At 35.9% G+C, this 16,040-nt stretch overlaps 5 protein-coding genes and 1 long non-coding RNA gene across 10 annotated transcripts; 3 read left to right on the top strand and 3 right to left on the bottom strand.

Annotated features, from left to right (window-relative positions):
- Window positions 1–368: 368 nt before the first annotated feature.
- On the top strand, window positions 369–1,661 carry LOC126874199 (U3 small nucleolar ribonucleoprotein protein IMP4). The gene has a single exon (XM_050635954.1). It carries the CDS (start codon window positions 654–656, stop codon window positions 1,587–1,589), a length of 936 nt encoding a protein of 311 aa, XP_050491911.1. The 5' UTR covers window positions 369–653; the 3' UTR covers window positions 1,590–1,661.
- An 88-nt stretch (window positions 1,662–1,749) lies between these two features.
- LOC126874188 (HMG box-containing protein 4) lies at window positions 1,750–4,759 on the top strand. Of its 3 annotated transcripts, none has more exons than XM_050635934.1 (5): window positions 1,750–2,149; window positions 2,866–3,404; window positions 3,465–3,540; window positions 3,633–3,818; window positions 4,165–4,759. In XM_050635934.1, the coding sequence occupies exons 1-5, from the start codon at window positions 2,029–2,031 to the stop codon at window positions 4,506–4,508; spliced, it is 1,266 nt and encodes a 421-aa protein (XP_050491891.1). In that variant the 5' UTR covers window positions 1,750–2,028; the 3' UTR covers window positions 4,509–4,759. The 3 variants fall into 3 exon arrangements, with proteins under 3 accessions (XP_050491891.1, XP_050491889.1, XP_050491890.1); XM_050635932.1 differs by having other exon boundaries at window positions 1,765–2,149; window positions 4,096–4,759; XM_050635933.1 differs by having other exon boundaries at window positions 1,766–2,149; window positions 2,872–3,404; window positions 4,096–4,759.
- LOC126874170 (glycine dehydrogenase (decarboxylating), mitochondrial) lies at window positions 4,549–9,154 on the bottom strand. Of its 2 annotated transcripts, XM_050635871.1 has the most exons (11): window positions 9,045–9,154; window positions 8,620–8,805; window positions 8,471–8,549; window positions 7,851–7,986; window positions 7,389–7,779; window positions 6,800–7,320; window positions 6,456–6,735; window positions 5,732–6,381; window positions 5,203–5,666; window positions 4,971–5,116; window positions 4,549–4,901 (listed from the first exon to the last, which is right to left on the bottom strand). In XM_050635871.1, exons 2-11 carry the CDS (start codon window positions 8,641–8,643, stop codon window positions 4,791–4,793), a joined length of 2,802 nt encoding a protein of 933 aa, XP_050491828.1. In that variant the 5' UTR covers window positions 8,644–8,805; window positions 9,045–9,154; the 3' UTR covers window positions 4,549–4,790. The 2 variants fall into 2 exon arrangements, with proteins under 2 accessions (XP_050491828.1, XP_050491827.1); XM_050635870.1 differs by lacking the exon at window positions 9,045–9,154 and having other exon boundaries at window positions 8,620–8,831.
- A 148-nt stretch (window positions 9,155–9,302) lies between these two features.
- Window positions 9,303–11,767, top strand: LOC126874233 (uncharacterized). Its single transcript, XR_007692700.1, has 2 exons — window positions 9,303–9,443; window positions 11,613–11,767. It is a non-coding gene; the product is annotated as an uncharacterized LOC126874233 (long non-coding RNA).
- Window positions 11,768–11,863: 96 nt separating this feature from the next.
- Window positions 11,864–13,744, bottom strand: LOC126874186 (ruvB-like 1). Its single transcript, XM_050635929.1, has 3 exons — window positions 13,498–13,744; window positions 12,634–13,309; window positions 11,864–12,553 (listed from the first exon to the last, which is right to left on the bottom strand). Exons 1-3 carry the CDS (start codon window positions 13,636–13,638, stop codon window positions 12,000–12,002), a joined length of 1,371 nt encoding a protein of 456 aa, XP_050491886.1. The 5' UTR covers window positions 13,639–13,744; the 3' UTR covers window positions 11,864–11,999.
- A 673-nt stretch (window positions 13,745–14,417) lies between these two features.
- On the bottom strand, window positions 14,418–15,695 carry LOC126874200 (solute carrier family 35 member E3-like). 2 transcript variants are annotated; one of them, XM_050635955.1, is made up of 5 exons: window positions 15,204–15,695; window positions 14,987–15,139; window positions 14,830–14,912; window positions 14,605–14,743; window positions 14,418–14,534 (listed from the first exon to the last, which is right to left on the bottom strand). In XM_050635955.1, exons 1-5 carry the CDS (start codon window positions 15,693–15,695, stop codon window positions 14,466–14,468), a joined length of 936 nt encoding a protein of 311 aa, XP_050491912.1. In that variant the 3' UTR covers window positions 14,418–14,465. The 2 variants fall into 2 exon arrangements, with proteins under 2 accessions (XP_050491912.1, XP_050491913.1); XM_050635956.1 differs by lacking the exon at window positions 14,987–15,139.
- Between the last annotated feature and the right edge of the window lie 345 nt (window positions 15,696–16,040).

Genomic DNA, 16,040 nt, shown 5'->3' on the forward strand with positions numbered 1-16,040 from the left:
ATTTAAAAAACAGAACCTAGCAAATTGTTTTACCCAGCAAGTATTATAGAAAATACTATATTTAAATATTTTACATATTTCTTCATATCATATAAATCTTGTACAATTTTGCACTTTCATATTTCCTATAGATATATAAGAATCCTCGGTCTACTTATGATTATAATAACTATCAAGAGAGAAAGAAAACTCACCGTCGCTTATTTTCATTAACGACGCAAATTCAAGCACAAATTTCATTTTTGCAAGTACACGAAAATGCAAAGTTATTAACTACTTACTAATTTCGAGATTTAGTCGTTGAAGACACGTCATCATCGCTCGAAAGCTGTAATTGGCTCGTCACCGCCAGCTTGACCAATCGCGTTACCGCCTGAATTTATATACAATACAAGAGAGAATATACAATACGAGAATGTACAGAGAATATAAGAATACAAGAATTTGGAATAAATTAATCAATAATAATTTTATTAACTTGATGATAAAAACTTAATAATACGTTAAATTAAATTTTATTATCGCACAATCTGTCTTCTATCAGCTATAATTATTGTTTATATTACATCAGGACGTGTGTGATTCTTATAACCTATAAGCCTTTAGTTTTGAAAAGTATTTATTAAGTACAAGGTATTTATTGAAACGTCAAAATGTTACGGAGACAAGCGAGGCTTCGTAGAGAATATCTCTACAGAAAATCCGTTCAAGATAAATTAAAAAGCATTCAAGAAAAGAAGGAAAAACTTAAACGCAGCCTAGAGCAAAATATACCTATACATCCAGATCTAAGAAAAGATGCTTTGAACATACAAAAACAATTAGCTTGGGAAGATGCTGGACCAGAAATGGCTGTTGCTATTGGAACAGAAATGGGAGGTGTTGTGGGATCTCACGAAGATGATGAATATCGTTGGGCCGGAGTTGAAGATCCAAAAATTGTGATTACCACTTCTCGCGACCCAAGTTCCAGATTGAAAATGTTTGTCAAAGAATTGCGTTTGATATTTCCTAATTCTCAAAGAATGAATCGAGGAAACTATGAAATGAAACAATTGATACATGCGTGCAGAGCAAACGACGTTACAGATTTCATAATTGTGCACGAACACAGAGGCGTGCCTAATTCTCTTATTATTTGTCATCTTCCCTATGGACCTACTGCATATTTCACCATGTCGGACGTTATTATGAGACACGATATTCCTGATATTGGAACCATGTCTGAACAATATCCTCACCTTATATTTCACAATTTCAAAACAAAGTTAGGTGAACGTGTTATGAGTATTTTAAAATATTTATTCCCAGTACCAAAAGAAGATAGCAAAAGAATAATTACTTTTGCCAATCATGATGACTACATATCCTTCCGGCATCACACTTATAAAAAGATTCATGGAAAGGCCATCGAACTGGTAGAAGTTGGTCCCAGATTTCAATTAAAATTATATCAAATTAAATTAGGTACTTTGGATGCAGAAGCAGCAGCTGATACGGAATGGGCATTAAGACCTTACATGAATACTAGCCACAAGAGAAGATTTTTATCTAACGAAGATGGATGGCAACAAGAAGATGATATTTAAATTTGTATGCATTTCTTTTAATTAATTCCAACGAACTCGATAATGTAAATAATACATTTTTTTTATAACATATTCTAGATTTATTATTTTTTTATCATTAGATCTACTAAATTTATTATTCTAGATTCTTATCTTTTTAAATAATGTAAACTATTACTTTTATATCTTATAAGTTGGAAAGTTTATGCAACTTTTAGAACAATCTATGTTTTCCACAAAAACTAAAATCAAACACTTATTTTTAAATTTCGCGCGTTGCGTCCTAAATGCGTAACTCACGCTGCGCAGTGCATTCTGGTTTCCTTCGTAGCAGTTGTTTTTTAAATCACTATAAAAATAAACAAAGTTTGGGGTTTGAGGAGTAATTTCTGTTGGGAAGAGTGCTGAAGATTTGAACAGATGCATTTGCAACAAAAAAGCAAGAACTTATTAGCGCGTGATGCGCGCCAATGTTCGTAAGCCCGCGAAATCTGAGAGAACGCCGCGGCACAAGAAGCTACGACAGCAACGAAACGACGCTATGGATATGTTCGTGACTCCGAAACGTCAGAAGAATGACGGTGAGATCAGCTTTCACTTTATAGGGAGAGATATTTGGTAGACCAGTTGCTTGTTTGCTCGTATCGCTTGCAGTATTCCGCATGATTTGCGCGCGTTCGTAGCAAATTTATCAATTTCTTTGCAATATTTACTCCAATTTGCGTTTTGGTTACTAGCGCTTTTGTCCGTAGCGGAGAGTCATTAAACTAATGATGTGTACAATTCATTCGTAGTCAGGTTTTTTAAATTTGAGAAATTTCATGAAACAGAAACAGGCTCCAATGAGAGAACGATTATTACAAAAAACAAACAGATAAAATTTTATTCGAATAAATGGCAATTGCCTTGTACTCATAATTTGAAGTAATTGTAATACTCGTTATGTTCGTTCCAATATGTAGAATGTTTATGTACATCAGGTATAAAGAAAGTTCTTTGTACTTATGTGTATGTAGTAAAATTTATGTGACACATAATACGCGTCCACGAGATCTAATAATTGGTATCAGACACATCTAGTTAAAAAATTTCAAAATATCGATCAAAAAAATTATAATACAAACAAGTATACAGTGAACTACGTTTGGATACCCATGCACACTCTTCGTGTAAAGTACATTTGCATAGAAATAATGATCTTGAATCCCAGAAGGTTATGAGAGTGGTAGTTAGATCTTACAAAGTATTTTGGTCCCTTTCTCTTTCTTGGCAAGGTGCAGTCCGCTTTATCTTTCAGATCTAGAGGTCACGGGTATCTCCCGCAGTGGCCGTGTGAGAAAGAAATCTTCCAAACTCGTTGACTTTGAATCGCCAGATGATTTTACGGATAACAAGTACAAACGTCAAAAAGCACAACAATTACAAAATCAACAATTATTGGACAGATATGATTCCCAACGTATGTCACCAAATCAGTCGATCCAACATGCAAGTAGTGGAAGACAAAGGAAGAATTCAAATTCCAACTCTGGACAGCAAAGAGTTAAACAAGAGACATTGTCAGATAACGAAGGGCAGTCTTCAGGGTCAGAGTCTGACGATCCCTCTGGGTTAAATGAGGATGAAAGATATAGTATGGATTCTGGAAGCGACGATGACGTTGATCCTCTTATGATAGATGATAGAGAAGCAGGGTTTAGAAAGCTTGAACCACCTGGCCAAGAAACACCTTCACAAGCAAATAGTTTGTACATGCTTGAGAAATGTAAGAAAAAGCTAATTATTAAAGATGGCAAAATAATAGGTAGAATGAAGGCACAACGTAAAGACAAAGGGGTATGTACACATGAAAGTTACTAAGGGGATGATTATTTCACAATTCAATGATGTTTTCAGAAAACGAGATTTACCGCGTACATGTTGTGGGCTAAAGAAATTAGGCAAGAGTTACTAGAGCAATGTCCTTATATGGGTATATAAGCTTCACTCTTGTTTCTCCTTACTATGTATGGTCAGTTTAGAAAACCGATGCTAATATTATTCGTGAAACGTTGCTTTTTGTAGATTTTGCAGCAATTTCTAAACGTTTAGGAGAACTGTGGGCTACAGTACCAAATCTGGAAAAATATAACTGGCGCAGACGCGCAAAACGCTTGGCAGCAAAACCTCATTCTTTACCTGCGAGTAAAGATGAGCCTGTTTGGAAAATGCCGCCGCCTGCTTCGCGAAAAAAATTCATTAATAAAATTGGTGGGTTTGTTGGTTCTCATGTATACATCATTTTTACGAGTATATCTCTAAAAGTTATATGGTAGTTTATTCATCTTGATTTGCTTCTCGTGCACGCGTATTAGTCAAAAGTCTTTCAAATAATATATCATTTATATGTTTTATGCCTCTGAGAATTATATGGTAGATGTCTTATTATCATTTGTTTTGTATGCATGTATCTCGTTTAGAGATAGGCAAATCGAACAACACAATGACATTTGTAACATTTTATGTTCTGTCTTTCTTTGTATTACAGGTAATGGGAAAGAGCAAAAGCCTGCTACCTCCAAAAAAACTATTCAACTAGGTCTACCCTCGGTTGTAGGAAATGTTCCGGTATCGCCGCCGTCGAATCGAACTGGGAAAGATTTAGTTAACGAACCAATGATAGGAACAGGAATGTACAAAGTCGTTGGTACTCAACCTATCGATGTAGCTGCTCATCTCAAGCTTCTCGGTGAGAGTTTAACGATCATCGGTGAACGGTTAAAGGAACACGATGGGCAAATAGCGGTATCGGGCAGTCTGTCGGTCTTGCTGGATTCTCTACTTTGTGCACTGGGTCCTTTGATTTGCCTAACACAACAGGTACCAGAAACTAATGGAGCTAAACACGAAACACTTTCGCAAATGCTCGACAATATTGCGTATCTTATGCCTGGTTTGTAATATATGTAAAAATAATGAAAAAGATAATCTAATAATATACAATGTAAATATATCGATAAATTAAATAGACATACATAATTGTTAAATTAATTAAGAATAACGAAGAAATAATATAGTTTTGTTTGCTACAAAAGGAGAGAATTTTAAAGTGAAATCTTTGTTATATTTTCTCTGCTTATAAAAGTAAGAAGTTTTATATAAATAATATGTTTGTACAAAAAATTACAATAAACATTTGAATAATTCTATAACTAACTGTACACGAAAAATAACTACAAACACTTATTCATGTGGTAAGATTGGGGGACACGTACAGAATAGATTTTTGTCTCCATATATATCATCTATCCTTCCAACACTCGGCCAAATCTTGTTGCTTCCTTTTACAAATGGCTGTAAATAAATATGAATATAATTTATTTATTATTCATTCTCTAATGAATGTCAAGTATAGTCACTTACAGCTGGAAATGCTGCCAATTCTCGTGAATATGGTCTATCCCATGTACTTGATATTACTTGTTCTTGAGTGTGTGGTGCCATTTTCAATGGATTGTTAACAATGTCTAATTTACCATCTTCTATATTACCAATTTCTCGTCGTATATCTACAAAACAAAACTTTTGAATGTCTATTGATATCTTTCTTAAAAGGAAAACAAACGTTTTTAGTGAATATATTTAGTATTCTTACAAATCAAAGCATCGCAAAATCTGTCCAATTCTCTTTTGTCCTCGGATTCGGTTGGCTCGATCATTAATGTACCCGCAACAGGCCAGCTCATTGTTGGAGCATGGAAACCATAATCCATTAATCTTTTAGCAATATCTACGGCCTCAATATTTGCCGTTTTCTTGAGATCCCTTATGTCCAAAATGAATTCATGCGCTACCAATCCTGTCTTTCCCTTATATAGTGTCTTGTAATACTTTTCCAGTCTTTTACTCATGTAATTTGCGTTTAGAATAGCAACTTGGGTAGCTTTTCTTAACCCGTTTGGACCCATCATTTTAATGTAAGCCCATGAAATTGGTAGAATAGCTGATGATCCGAAAGGAGCAGCTGATACTGCGCCAGTTTGTTTTATGTTGTTATGACCATTACCCGAACAATTAATTACAGGATGAGATGGAAGAAATGGAGCAAGATGCCGTTTTCTGTACGTAAAAGTCATCATTTGTATTGCATATTTACATTAAAATATCAAAATAACGTTACTTACACTCCAATAGGACCACATCCAGGTCCTCCACCGCCGTGAGGTATACAGAATGTTTTGTGTAAATTTAGATGCGAAACGTCGCTGCCATAATCACTAGGACGACATAGACCAACTTGAGCATTCATGTTAGCACCGTCTAGATACACTTGACCTCCAGCTTCATGAACCATATCACAAATATCAGCGACGGTCTCCTCAAACACGCCGTTCGTCGACGGATATGTTATCATCAGACAAGACAACGTCTCTCGGTATTTATCGATCATTTCTGTAAGATGTACGATATCCACAGAGCCGTCTTTCTGTATGAGGATAGGCTTCACTTGCATACCGGCCATTTGAGCAGAAGCAGGGTTAGTGCCGTGAGCAGAAATGGGAATCAAACAGACTCGTCGATTCTTGTTTTCATTTGACTCATGATAACGTTGTATAGCTCTTAGACCGGCGTATTCCCCCTGAGCTCCACTATTCGGTTGAAAACTTATGTTATCGTAACCAGTTATAGCGCACAAATCCTGCTCCAGTTCAGCAAATAGCTGTTGATATCCTTTGGTTTGTTCAATAGGTACAAAGGGATGGATATCGGTGAATCCACGTAGGCTGCATGGCATCATCTCCGTCGTAGAATTCAATTTCATCGTACAGGATCCCTGTTCAAATAGCCAAAAATATAACTGTGTTGACGATGGTATAGAATGTATTTTTATATGATTCATTCAATTACCAGTGGTATCATACTATGTACGAGAGATACATCCTTATTCTCTAAGGACTTCATGTAACGAACTATCCTTGTTTCGGATTGATGGCTATTGAATACAGGATGTTGCAAATACGGCGTAGAACGAGCGAAATGGGATTTATTGAGGTTTCTTTCTAAGCAAATGTCTTCTCTACACATTTCTTCAACGGTTGTATCCGCACAGAATATTTTAAAGATATCATTTATATCTTGTTTCGTAGTAGTTTCATCCAGAGATATTCCAACTCCGTCCTCGTAATACCTGAAATACATTACTCTTGTAATACCTGTATTTTATTCGTTTAAGTTATTTTCTGGTAAATTACCTAAAATTTATTTTAAACGCAATCGCATTTTCTTTTATAATTTTTGAAGGCACTGTAGGTAATAATTTTATAGTGTCAAAAAAGTACTCATTGTCCACCTTATTCCCTGCTTTTTCTAAACCTTTTGCTAGGATCAGGCTAAAGAAGTGTACCCTATTTGCAATATTTCTTATTCCTTCAGGTCCATGGTACACAGCATACATCGCAGACATATTTGCCAGTAGTGCTTGTGCAGTACAAATGTTGCTAGTAGCCTTATCTCTTCTGATATGCTGTTCGCGTGTTTGAAGGGCTAGGCGATACGCATCCTGACCGTTCGAGTCCTTCGTAACACCAATCATCCTTCCCGGCATCAAACGAACTAATTTTTGACGACAAGCGAAGAATCCAGCATGAGGTCCTCCATATCCAAGTGGAACCCCGAAACGTTGGCTGGTACCAACGCATATATCAACTCCAAATTCACTCGGAGGCTTGAGTATGGCCAGCGCCAACAAATCAGCAGCAACGCAAACGAGCGTCTGCAATGAAACGCATCAAACGTAATTGAATTTATTTGTTCAAGGATTTCAGATCTCGAAATACATACACCGTCCGCGTGTGCCTTCTTCACGACATCTTCGAATTCGTAGATAGATCCAGTTGTGTCAGGATATTGGAATAGGATACCAGCAACGTCCTTTGAGCTGGTATCAACTCGAAAAATATCTCCGATTTCAAGATCGAGACCCAAAGAAGTAGCACGCGTTGCAATCACGCTGATTGTTTGAGGATGAACTTTGTCAGAAACGAACAGTTTCTTTCTCTTGTTGCTCCTGTGAGCAAGACCCAAAGCCTCGGCCGCCGCGGTACCTTCATCCAGAAGAGATGCGTTCGCTACTTCCATCCCGGTTAAATCGCATATCATCGTTTGGTAATTCAGCAAACCTTCGAGTCTACCTTGCGAAATTTCTGGTTGGTATGGAGTATATTGTGTTGTCCTATAATAGAACTTTTTCAGTTACCGTAGCCGCGTTAAAATCAGCGATAAATCGCACTCTAAGAAACATACCATCCTGGATTTTCGAATATGTTCCTCATAATGGTGTGAGGAACGCAACAATTATTATACCCCATGCCAATGTACGAACGCCATACGTCGTTCTTTTCCGAAATCTGTGTAATCTTCTTTAACAATTCGTATTCAGCTAAAATGTAATTGTCATTTTATGCAATCTGCTCTATCAGAATATTAGGATATATTTGACATTTTAGACGAAAGTGTTACAATTAATTTTCAGCGTTCAAAAATCACGTGAATGCTAATCTGACCGCACGAGATTGAACTCTGACCCAAGATACGTTCATTTCACAACGAAAGGCCATCTTATTTATGGAACATAATGAAACTAGTGCATGTTTCAACAGAAAAAACTGTCCCATTTTTTAACACAACTAATTCATCGGCTTATTAAAATATTTAATATGCAAAATTTTCATAAATCATGAATGAATATACTTCGAGAATGTTTGTTGCTCATCCACTGTGTTCATTTCAATATCATGGGGTTATCGGTTTACACGTGTTTCATATCTACAGTCGCGTGACTTCACACGTTTCTACATATTGTAACAGTTTCTTTTTCAACTGCCGTAGTATATTATTTCAAATAAGTTACACATTTTACTTACTGACTGACTGTTCAATCTTTAATTCTTCCTTGTAAAGAATTTTTGCCGGGACAACAGCGTTTGTTAATTCTTCCAAACTCTATTAAATTAATTAAATAACTTAATGACTATCTTAAAATAATGTTTCTATTACTAAGTTAAAATACTACCTTGAAGCCAATAGTTTCCAACATTTCCAATTGTTCATACTGTCGAGGACCGATATGTCTAATTTGAAATTCATCTTTTTGCAGAAGAAGTTCACCAACATTTTCTTTTTGCAAATTATTCAACGTTAATCCATGTGCGTGTCGATGTGCATTACGTTTATTTAACAATCTTGTACACTTTGCTAGCTTAAAAAGATGTGACATTGTAAATTACAAAATAAAGACTTGATAATAACTACTTTTCTAATGGCAGAATTAAACACTATAATTGCTTGATAGATTCCAGGCAACTAAAGAGTATACTAAAGGAAACAGAACCTTTATACCCTAAGACGCATCATCTAGTGATGTCATAACGTCTGATTACAGCTTTATCTTTTGTGACCCTAAGTTGCCAAGTATCTTGAACAATATTGGAAAACTACCTTTGCTCGTGTATTATTGTAGTATCGTAAAAGAAAAGAGTTTGATTAGGGATCGGTTGAAAATAGAAAAAACCGTGTCATCGTCCTTCTGTGGTTAGTTTACATTGAAGAGCGCCTATGTGACTAAAGTCACCTAGTTCTTACGAAACATGAGCGTACAGAGATACGAGAAAAACAATAAAGAACGCTAGGGCAAAAGGACGGTTTCGGATTCAAGAAGCGAAAGGTCAGAATATGCGAGTCGAAAAGTGAGTGTGAGTCAGGGTTGATCGAGACATCGAAGAGTAGAGTCGTTAGAGTTGATCGAGTTGTCAGTGTTGTAGAGTTGTTAGAGTTGCTAGTGAGAGAGAGAGAGAGAGAGAGAGAGAGAGAGAGAGAGAGTGTGTGTGTGTTAGATTCGTTGTGACGAGAGTTGCCAAATATCTGCAAAGTTATTTGAGATAGATACGAGTATCGCATTTAGTTTCAGTTAAACAAACATCGTTTTCTGTCCAATTGATACCTGTATATTCAATTCATTATTAATAAATTGTAAATAATCGGGAAAAAATTTATATTTTAATTTCCACCACACTACAAGTGGGGGCTCGTCCGGGATTGAATAAGACAGAGAACGACACGTTTTAACGGAGCTATTTGTGCTAGAGTAGAAAAAGAATAAAAATGGCAAACGTTGAAGACGAACGATTGTCGGGTGAAGAGGATTTAACGCTGGAGGAGCTGAGCAGTAAGCTCGCACAGATGAATTTGCCTTTATCTGGTGCGAGGTCAGTGTTAGTTGCCAGGCTGAACAGAGCGTGTAGGGCTGACCGATCTACTCCTAAGGAATCGAAGTGTGGCGAAGAACCAACAAACCAGCGAGACCTAAGGAGCAGGCAGAGAGCCGAACGCAGTCAAGAGGGAGGGGAAGACCTCGGGAAGCTGAGGACGAAAGAGTTGAGAGCGCGCCTCGTTAGCTTGGGGTTGAAAATAACGAGAAGAAAGACTACAGGCGGTCCTAGAAGGAAACGATGTATCGTTGGAAGAAGAAAGCGACGACGAAAATGAAGACGAGGACGATGAAAAAGGCGTGCGAGAATACAGGAGAGGCATGCGAGCGGTGTCATCAAAAGGTATGCGTTGGTTCAATATTGAGTCTCAAAGACGTAGAGAATTCATTAGAGAAATTCAGCGGGGATGATCTGCTGAGTGTAAACAGTGGGTAGAAGACTTCGAAGAAATGGCAGAAGTGTGGGGTTGGTCAGACGCTCACATGGTGGCCTATGCCAAGAAAGAAATTATACACCCAGAAAATTTTCGACGAATATTTTGATGGATAATGAGTCGTACGATAATATAGCGATACATGTAGTTTTAGATACCTTGATGCAACACTCGTTGATAATCGGCACAGACTTCTTCGATACTGTGGAATTAAACATAAAGGAAGGAAATGCTTCTATTCGTAAAGTAGAGAAAAAAGATTGCAATAGACTCCCGGAGGTGTTTAAAGTAGATGCTGCAATACGAAGTAATAGATCAGTCTCAATCTGACTTTGCAAACTCGATCATAGTTGAAATAAGGAACGGATCTCTTCATGTTCCTATCGAGAAGAATAGTAGAGAATGTACGGCAGTTGTAGTTCCCACGAGTGCTTGTTTCGAGGGCACCGTCATATCGGGCAAAATTTTATTAGATGAATCGGTCGCGACGAACATAATCGCGGTAGCGTCGAGTGGAAACGACACAGACGGTTGCGATGAAGTTTTCGTAGGATGTACAGAGTATCGTGCGGATTGTAGAGACGAACAAACAAGTTCTGGCGCGAATTCTAAGAAGCGAATGAAGAGCGAGAATGAGGCGGCTACGGAAAAATTTGAGGTAGTGCGAAGGCGAGCTATCAATCCGACCTCTTGTCGGCGAAGGGTGTTTAACAAGAGACGCAAGAAGGTGACAGCATACAGGACGGGAGATCTAGTGGCGATCGAGAGGACGCAGGGCGGTCCCGGGCTAAAGCTGCATCCGAAGTTCCTTGGACCGTATCGGGTGGTAAAAGTCCTGCGAAATGACCGATACATAGTGCAGCGAGAGGGCGAGCACGAAGGGCCACGTACAACTTCCACGGCAGCCGATCACATGAAGTGGTGGAATGTTGACGATAGTGATGTAAGTGCGAGCAGCGATGATGAGCACATCTGAGGGTAGATGTGATTGTCAGGAAAGGCCGAATGTAGTATCGTAAAAGAAGAGTTTGATTAGGGATCGGTTGAAAATAGAAAAAACCGTGTCATCGTCCTTCTGTGGTTAGTTTACATTGAAGAGCACTAAACTAAAGTCACCTAGTTCTTACGAAACATGAGCGTACAGAGATACGAGAAAAACAATAAAGAACGCTAGAGCAGAAGGACGGTTTCGGGTTCAAGGAGCGATGACCGAGAAGTCAGAGTATGCGAGTCGAAAAGTGAGTGTGAGTCAGAGTTGATCGAGACATCGAAGAGTAGAGTCGTTAGAGTTGTTCGAGTTGTCAGTGTTGTAGAGTTGTTAGAGTTGCTAGTGAGAGAGAGAGAGAGAGAGAGAGTGTGTGTTAGATTCGTTGTGACGAGAGTTGCCAAATATCTGCAAAGTTATTTGAGATAGATACGAGTATCGCATTTAGTTTCAGTTAAACAAACATCGTTTTCTGTCCAATTGATACCTGTATATTCAATTCATTATTAATAAATTGTAAATAATCGGGAAAAAATTTATATGTTAATTTCCACAACACTACATTATGTTACATATATGTTTACTTTACACTTTATCCAAGCAAATAAGATTTAATTAAAACAATTAATACTTATATTTCATATAAATTAAACTTTATTTATGGTAAATGAAGTCAATTATAAAAGCGTGTATGTTACAACTGAATATTTTATGAATTTGTTAAGGTACAGCAAACAATTCATTAAATGACAATCAATCAAACACATTTATTTCATAAATTTATCTTTATTCTGTGTAAGAATTTTCGCAGAGGATTTTGCATCTAAGAACAATGATCCTACTTCTTCGATGTCTTCTTTTTTAATTATTGTTCTTTCGTTTACTTTGGCCGTTAATGCAGCAGGAGTTAAAAGTTGCACTACGTATCTAAGCGTTGTTTTTGTACCTAATTCACCAAGAGCTGACAGAGCTTCATCTTCGATTTGCAACCCTTCCGTAGTGGCTCTTAGTTTAACAATTTGTTCTATTTCCTTTCTAGAATATGGAAGCGTTCGTATGATTAACAATCTATCTAAGAGATCGAGAGGTATTCCATGTGGTGATACGATATCTTCAGTTCCTCTGATTATGCAACGGCCTCGATTCGTTGCAAAGATAACTATTGGCGCAATTGCGCTTTCTAGTGCACGATGAAGATATGTAAATGTCTCTATATCCAACATGTGAACTTCGTCTATGAATAAAACTCCCGGTACTAATTCCGCAATACCTTGATCAATGTATTTATTTACAACTTTGTTTATTTCTTTGCGCAATTTATCTGTAATATACAATTTTAGTTTACATTTAATTTCAAATAAAAATACACAAATATTTTTTAACAATTTCAAATTATGTTACCTGTAATTTCTGTCTTTTTAGGTTTCATTAATTGACCCATCATAGACATAATATCTTGACCTCCTTGTGGTTTGGCATTAGCAACATCCAGATCATGCAATGTTACATCCTGAATGACCTCCTTTTTTTTATGTACATCACCTTTAGGTAAAGGAACATACTCTTCTGCTTCCAAATCAAATTCGGTAGCAAAATTATCGCTTCTGCCCTGTCTCTTCACAGCACCATTATTTGCCTCAATGTAAATTACATCTCCAGTTTCAACTTTTTCCTTTTGCAAGGATTCGTATATGGATGGATCTAATTTCAACTGCTTAGTACCTTTAGCTGTTTTTAGTCCAATTACTACATGCGATACTGTTTTCCCATATCCACCCATAGGATTTTCTGTTTCAGATGGAGTTAGTTCTGTAACTTCCCCTTCGTATACTTCCTTAGTCTCTTTGATTCTGAGACCAATGGCTCTTCTAAAATTTTCCATCAAAACTTCTGTCTTTTTTATTTCAGAACTATAGACTTCCGAGCCTACCATGGGACAGAATGGTACTTTGTTACCCAACTCTTGAGCGATAGCTAATGCAATTGCAGTTTTTCCAGTGCCAGGGGGACCAGCTAATAGCACTGCTCTACCAGCCATTTTCTTTGATTTTATCATGTCAACTACTACCCCAGCTGCCTAAAACACATATAATAAGGAAAAATCGTTCTTATAAGCGCCTTTTTAACATTGTACCAAAACGAAGTTCTCATACAAAAATATTTGATTTTAAAAATTAATTATTAGCACCAGTATATTTCAACAAAAAGATGTTCAAAACGATTTTTATTATTTTTTTTATTTATTGGTATGCGAATAATTCTAACCTCACGAGCCTCCTCTTGACCGACAAGACCTGCTGCAGCTTGTATTGCAACTCCATTCTCGTCAAGACCTAATCCTTTTATGTGTGTATGAGCTGATATTCTTTGAGTCTTTGCGGTACTTTTTACTTCTTCGATCTTCATTTTCCTTGTAAATACAAAGATCTTAGTACTAGGAAGCACGTTGCATAAATACTTGTTTGATTGATACAACGTCTATCCCCACTACATTAAATCGTCATGGAAACAAAGTTTCAGGGATTGGCACATAGGGAACGTTACTAATTGGAGACGTTAAAAATCATGGTACCGCGAAAATTAAATCTTTTCTCTAGAACCCCAAATCTCATTTCTATTTAATTAATTAATAGTGACAACATAATACTGAATCAATTAAAAATTGCATGAATGAGTGAAAAAATTATGAAATATATCGTACGAAGTATGTAATAAATATTATTATAAATATATATTATAAATATATATAGTTAGTAGAATACCAGAGAAGAAGTTCCTCTCTGATATTACATTGGCGATTTCCCTATTCATCTCTGCTCTGAGTCAACTTATATGAAGGTCGCGATTAATTCTCTTCCTCAACAATAGATGTCTTATAAACGCATCATTTTCTCCAAAGTACTCGCATACGTAGTCAGTTTCTATATAAAGATGTTATAAGGCATGTACTAACGGGTCCGATACACCTGGCATAATATTCGAGCAAGTCCATATAATTTAAAAGTTTCCCCATTGATTTGACATCGTTGGTTGTGTTCATTCACACACACACAGGCTCTAGGTGTGACATTGACCTCTCCTTTTGGTGTTTATGTTATCTCTTTTTTTTTTAATTTTTATCTCTCAATAGATATATTCTATTTATTAAAAAAATTGAAATAACAAGGAAAATGAAAACTATGTAATCAGGCAATTTAATCTCTATTAAATCGTATATGAATAGTCATACAAAATTATATTTTATACAATGGTTTTCTCTCTTTGTCCTCACAATCTGGTACTACAACCCGAGTATCCTTCATCTGAAATAGAAATTTTATTTGTAAACTACTCTTTTGTAATGTTCTATGCTTATAAATTTATTGTATTCACCTTAACATGAGCATACAAAATAATGCCAACCAAGGTTAAAGTTATACCAATTACTTGATTCATGGCCAGTGTTTCATGGAAAATTAACGAGCCACCTAAAAGTAATAGGCAGAATTTGGAATGTCCTACCATGTTGTAGCTAATTAATAAATAAGGAATAATAAGAAAAATAAAGAATAATAAGATGTTAGATCTCTTCTTTCATAAAGTAGAGTGAAAGGATACGTTAATGGAGATGTTTTTCCAATTATCCAATAGGAAGTTAAGTTAACAAAAAATGCTATTATAGATGATAGTACAACCATGACCTACAAAAAAGGGACACTCAATTATCTAATTCTATTCCTTTTCAAATCCAATGAACAATATTCTTTGACATAACTATATCTAAAAGTGACCAACTTCTTGTAAATGTTTGTTCTACAGGCTCTAAAAATGGCACAATAAAGAACAACATAACAGCAGATAGAGGTGCTTGATAATATAACAATTGCATTGGATCCATTTGAAACTCTCTTTGCTTTATATTTACCATCTAGAAACATTAAGATATTTTAAGTAAAATTTAATAAGTGCTGTATAAAGAATAAAAGCCATACCACTTGGTATAAGGATGTTACAAATACTCCCATGGTTGCGTATACTGTTCCGATAATATTAAATTGTATATCATAGCAAAAATTAATTACTACTCCTAATATAATAGGAATTAATGTTAATTTAACAAGTATACTAAATTTTTTATTATAAAATATTATTTGCATTATTATCACGCAAGGTGTAGTTAGCATTTTAGCTACTTGATAAGTTCCAACAGTATTGTGTGCTAAACTTAAATTTGTTAACATAACAAATCCACAAAATGTCATTGCAATTAAAAACATTTCTTTAATCGCAATATCTTTTATACAAAATACATCAAACTTTTCACAAATTGTTAATCCGATAAAAGTAATAACAAAGTGTATCATAGATAACGTAATGTTTGGAAAACCAGTATGAACGTAGAGCCATTTATTCAATAATACAATTACAATGGAAAAGAATATATTCAGTATCAAATAGAATGCCGTGATAATTTTTTTATTCATGTCTTTTTTTCACTGTTTTATATTATTAATATATAATCGGTAAGCTAGTTGTTATTGGTTATGTTTTATGCGACAATGATGCTTAATGCATCTTAATTTTGATAACAGGTCTAATCAAATCCATTACATCCTTATTCGTATCGTAAATTTTTTTTCATTTATATTTATTTTTTATAAGCATCATTTTGATCGAATTTTTCGTAAAATACATCATCGTTTAAAATATCAATATGTACCGGGAAAAACACTGAATTATGCAAATTAGCAACAGAAGGTAAAGTCGAGGGCGCCAAACTGAGAAGCGCGAAGCGTGAAGAAGCGTGACACTCGGTGCACCGATGTTTG

Source organism: Bombus huntii, chromosome 16 (assembly GCF_024542735.1).
Source record: "Bombus huntii isolate Logan2020A chromosome 16, iyBomHunt1.1, whole genome shotgun sequence".
NCBI lineage: Eukaryota > Metazoa > Arthropoda > Insecta > Hymenoptera > Apidae > Bombus > Bombus huntii.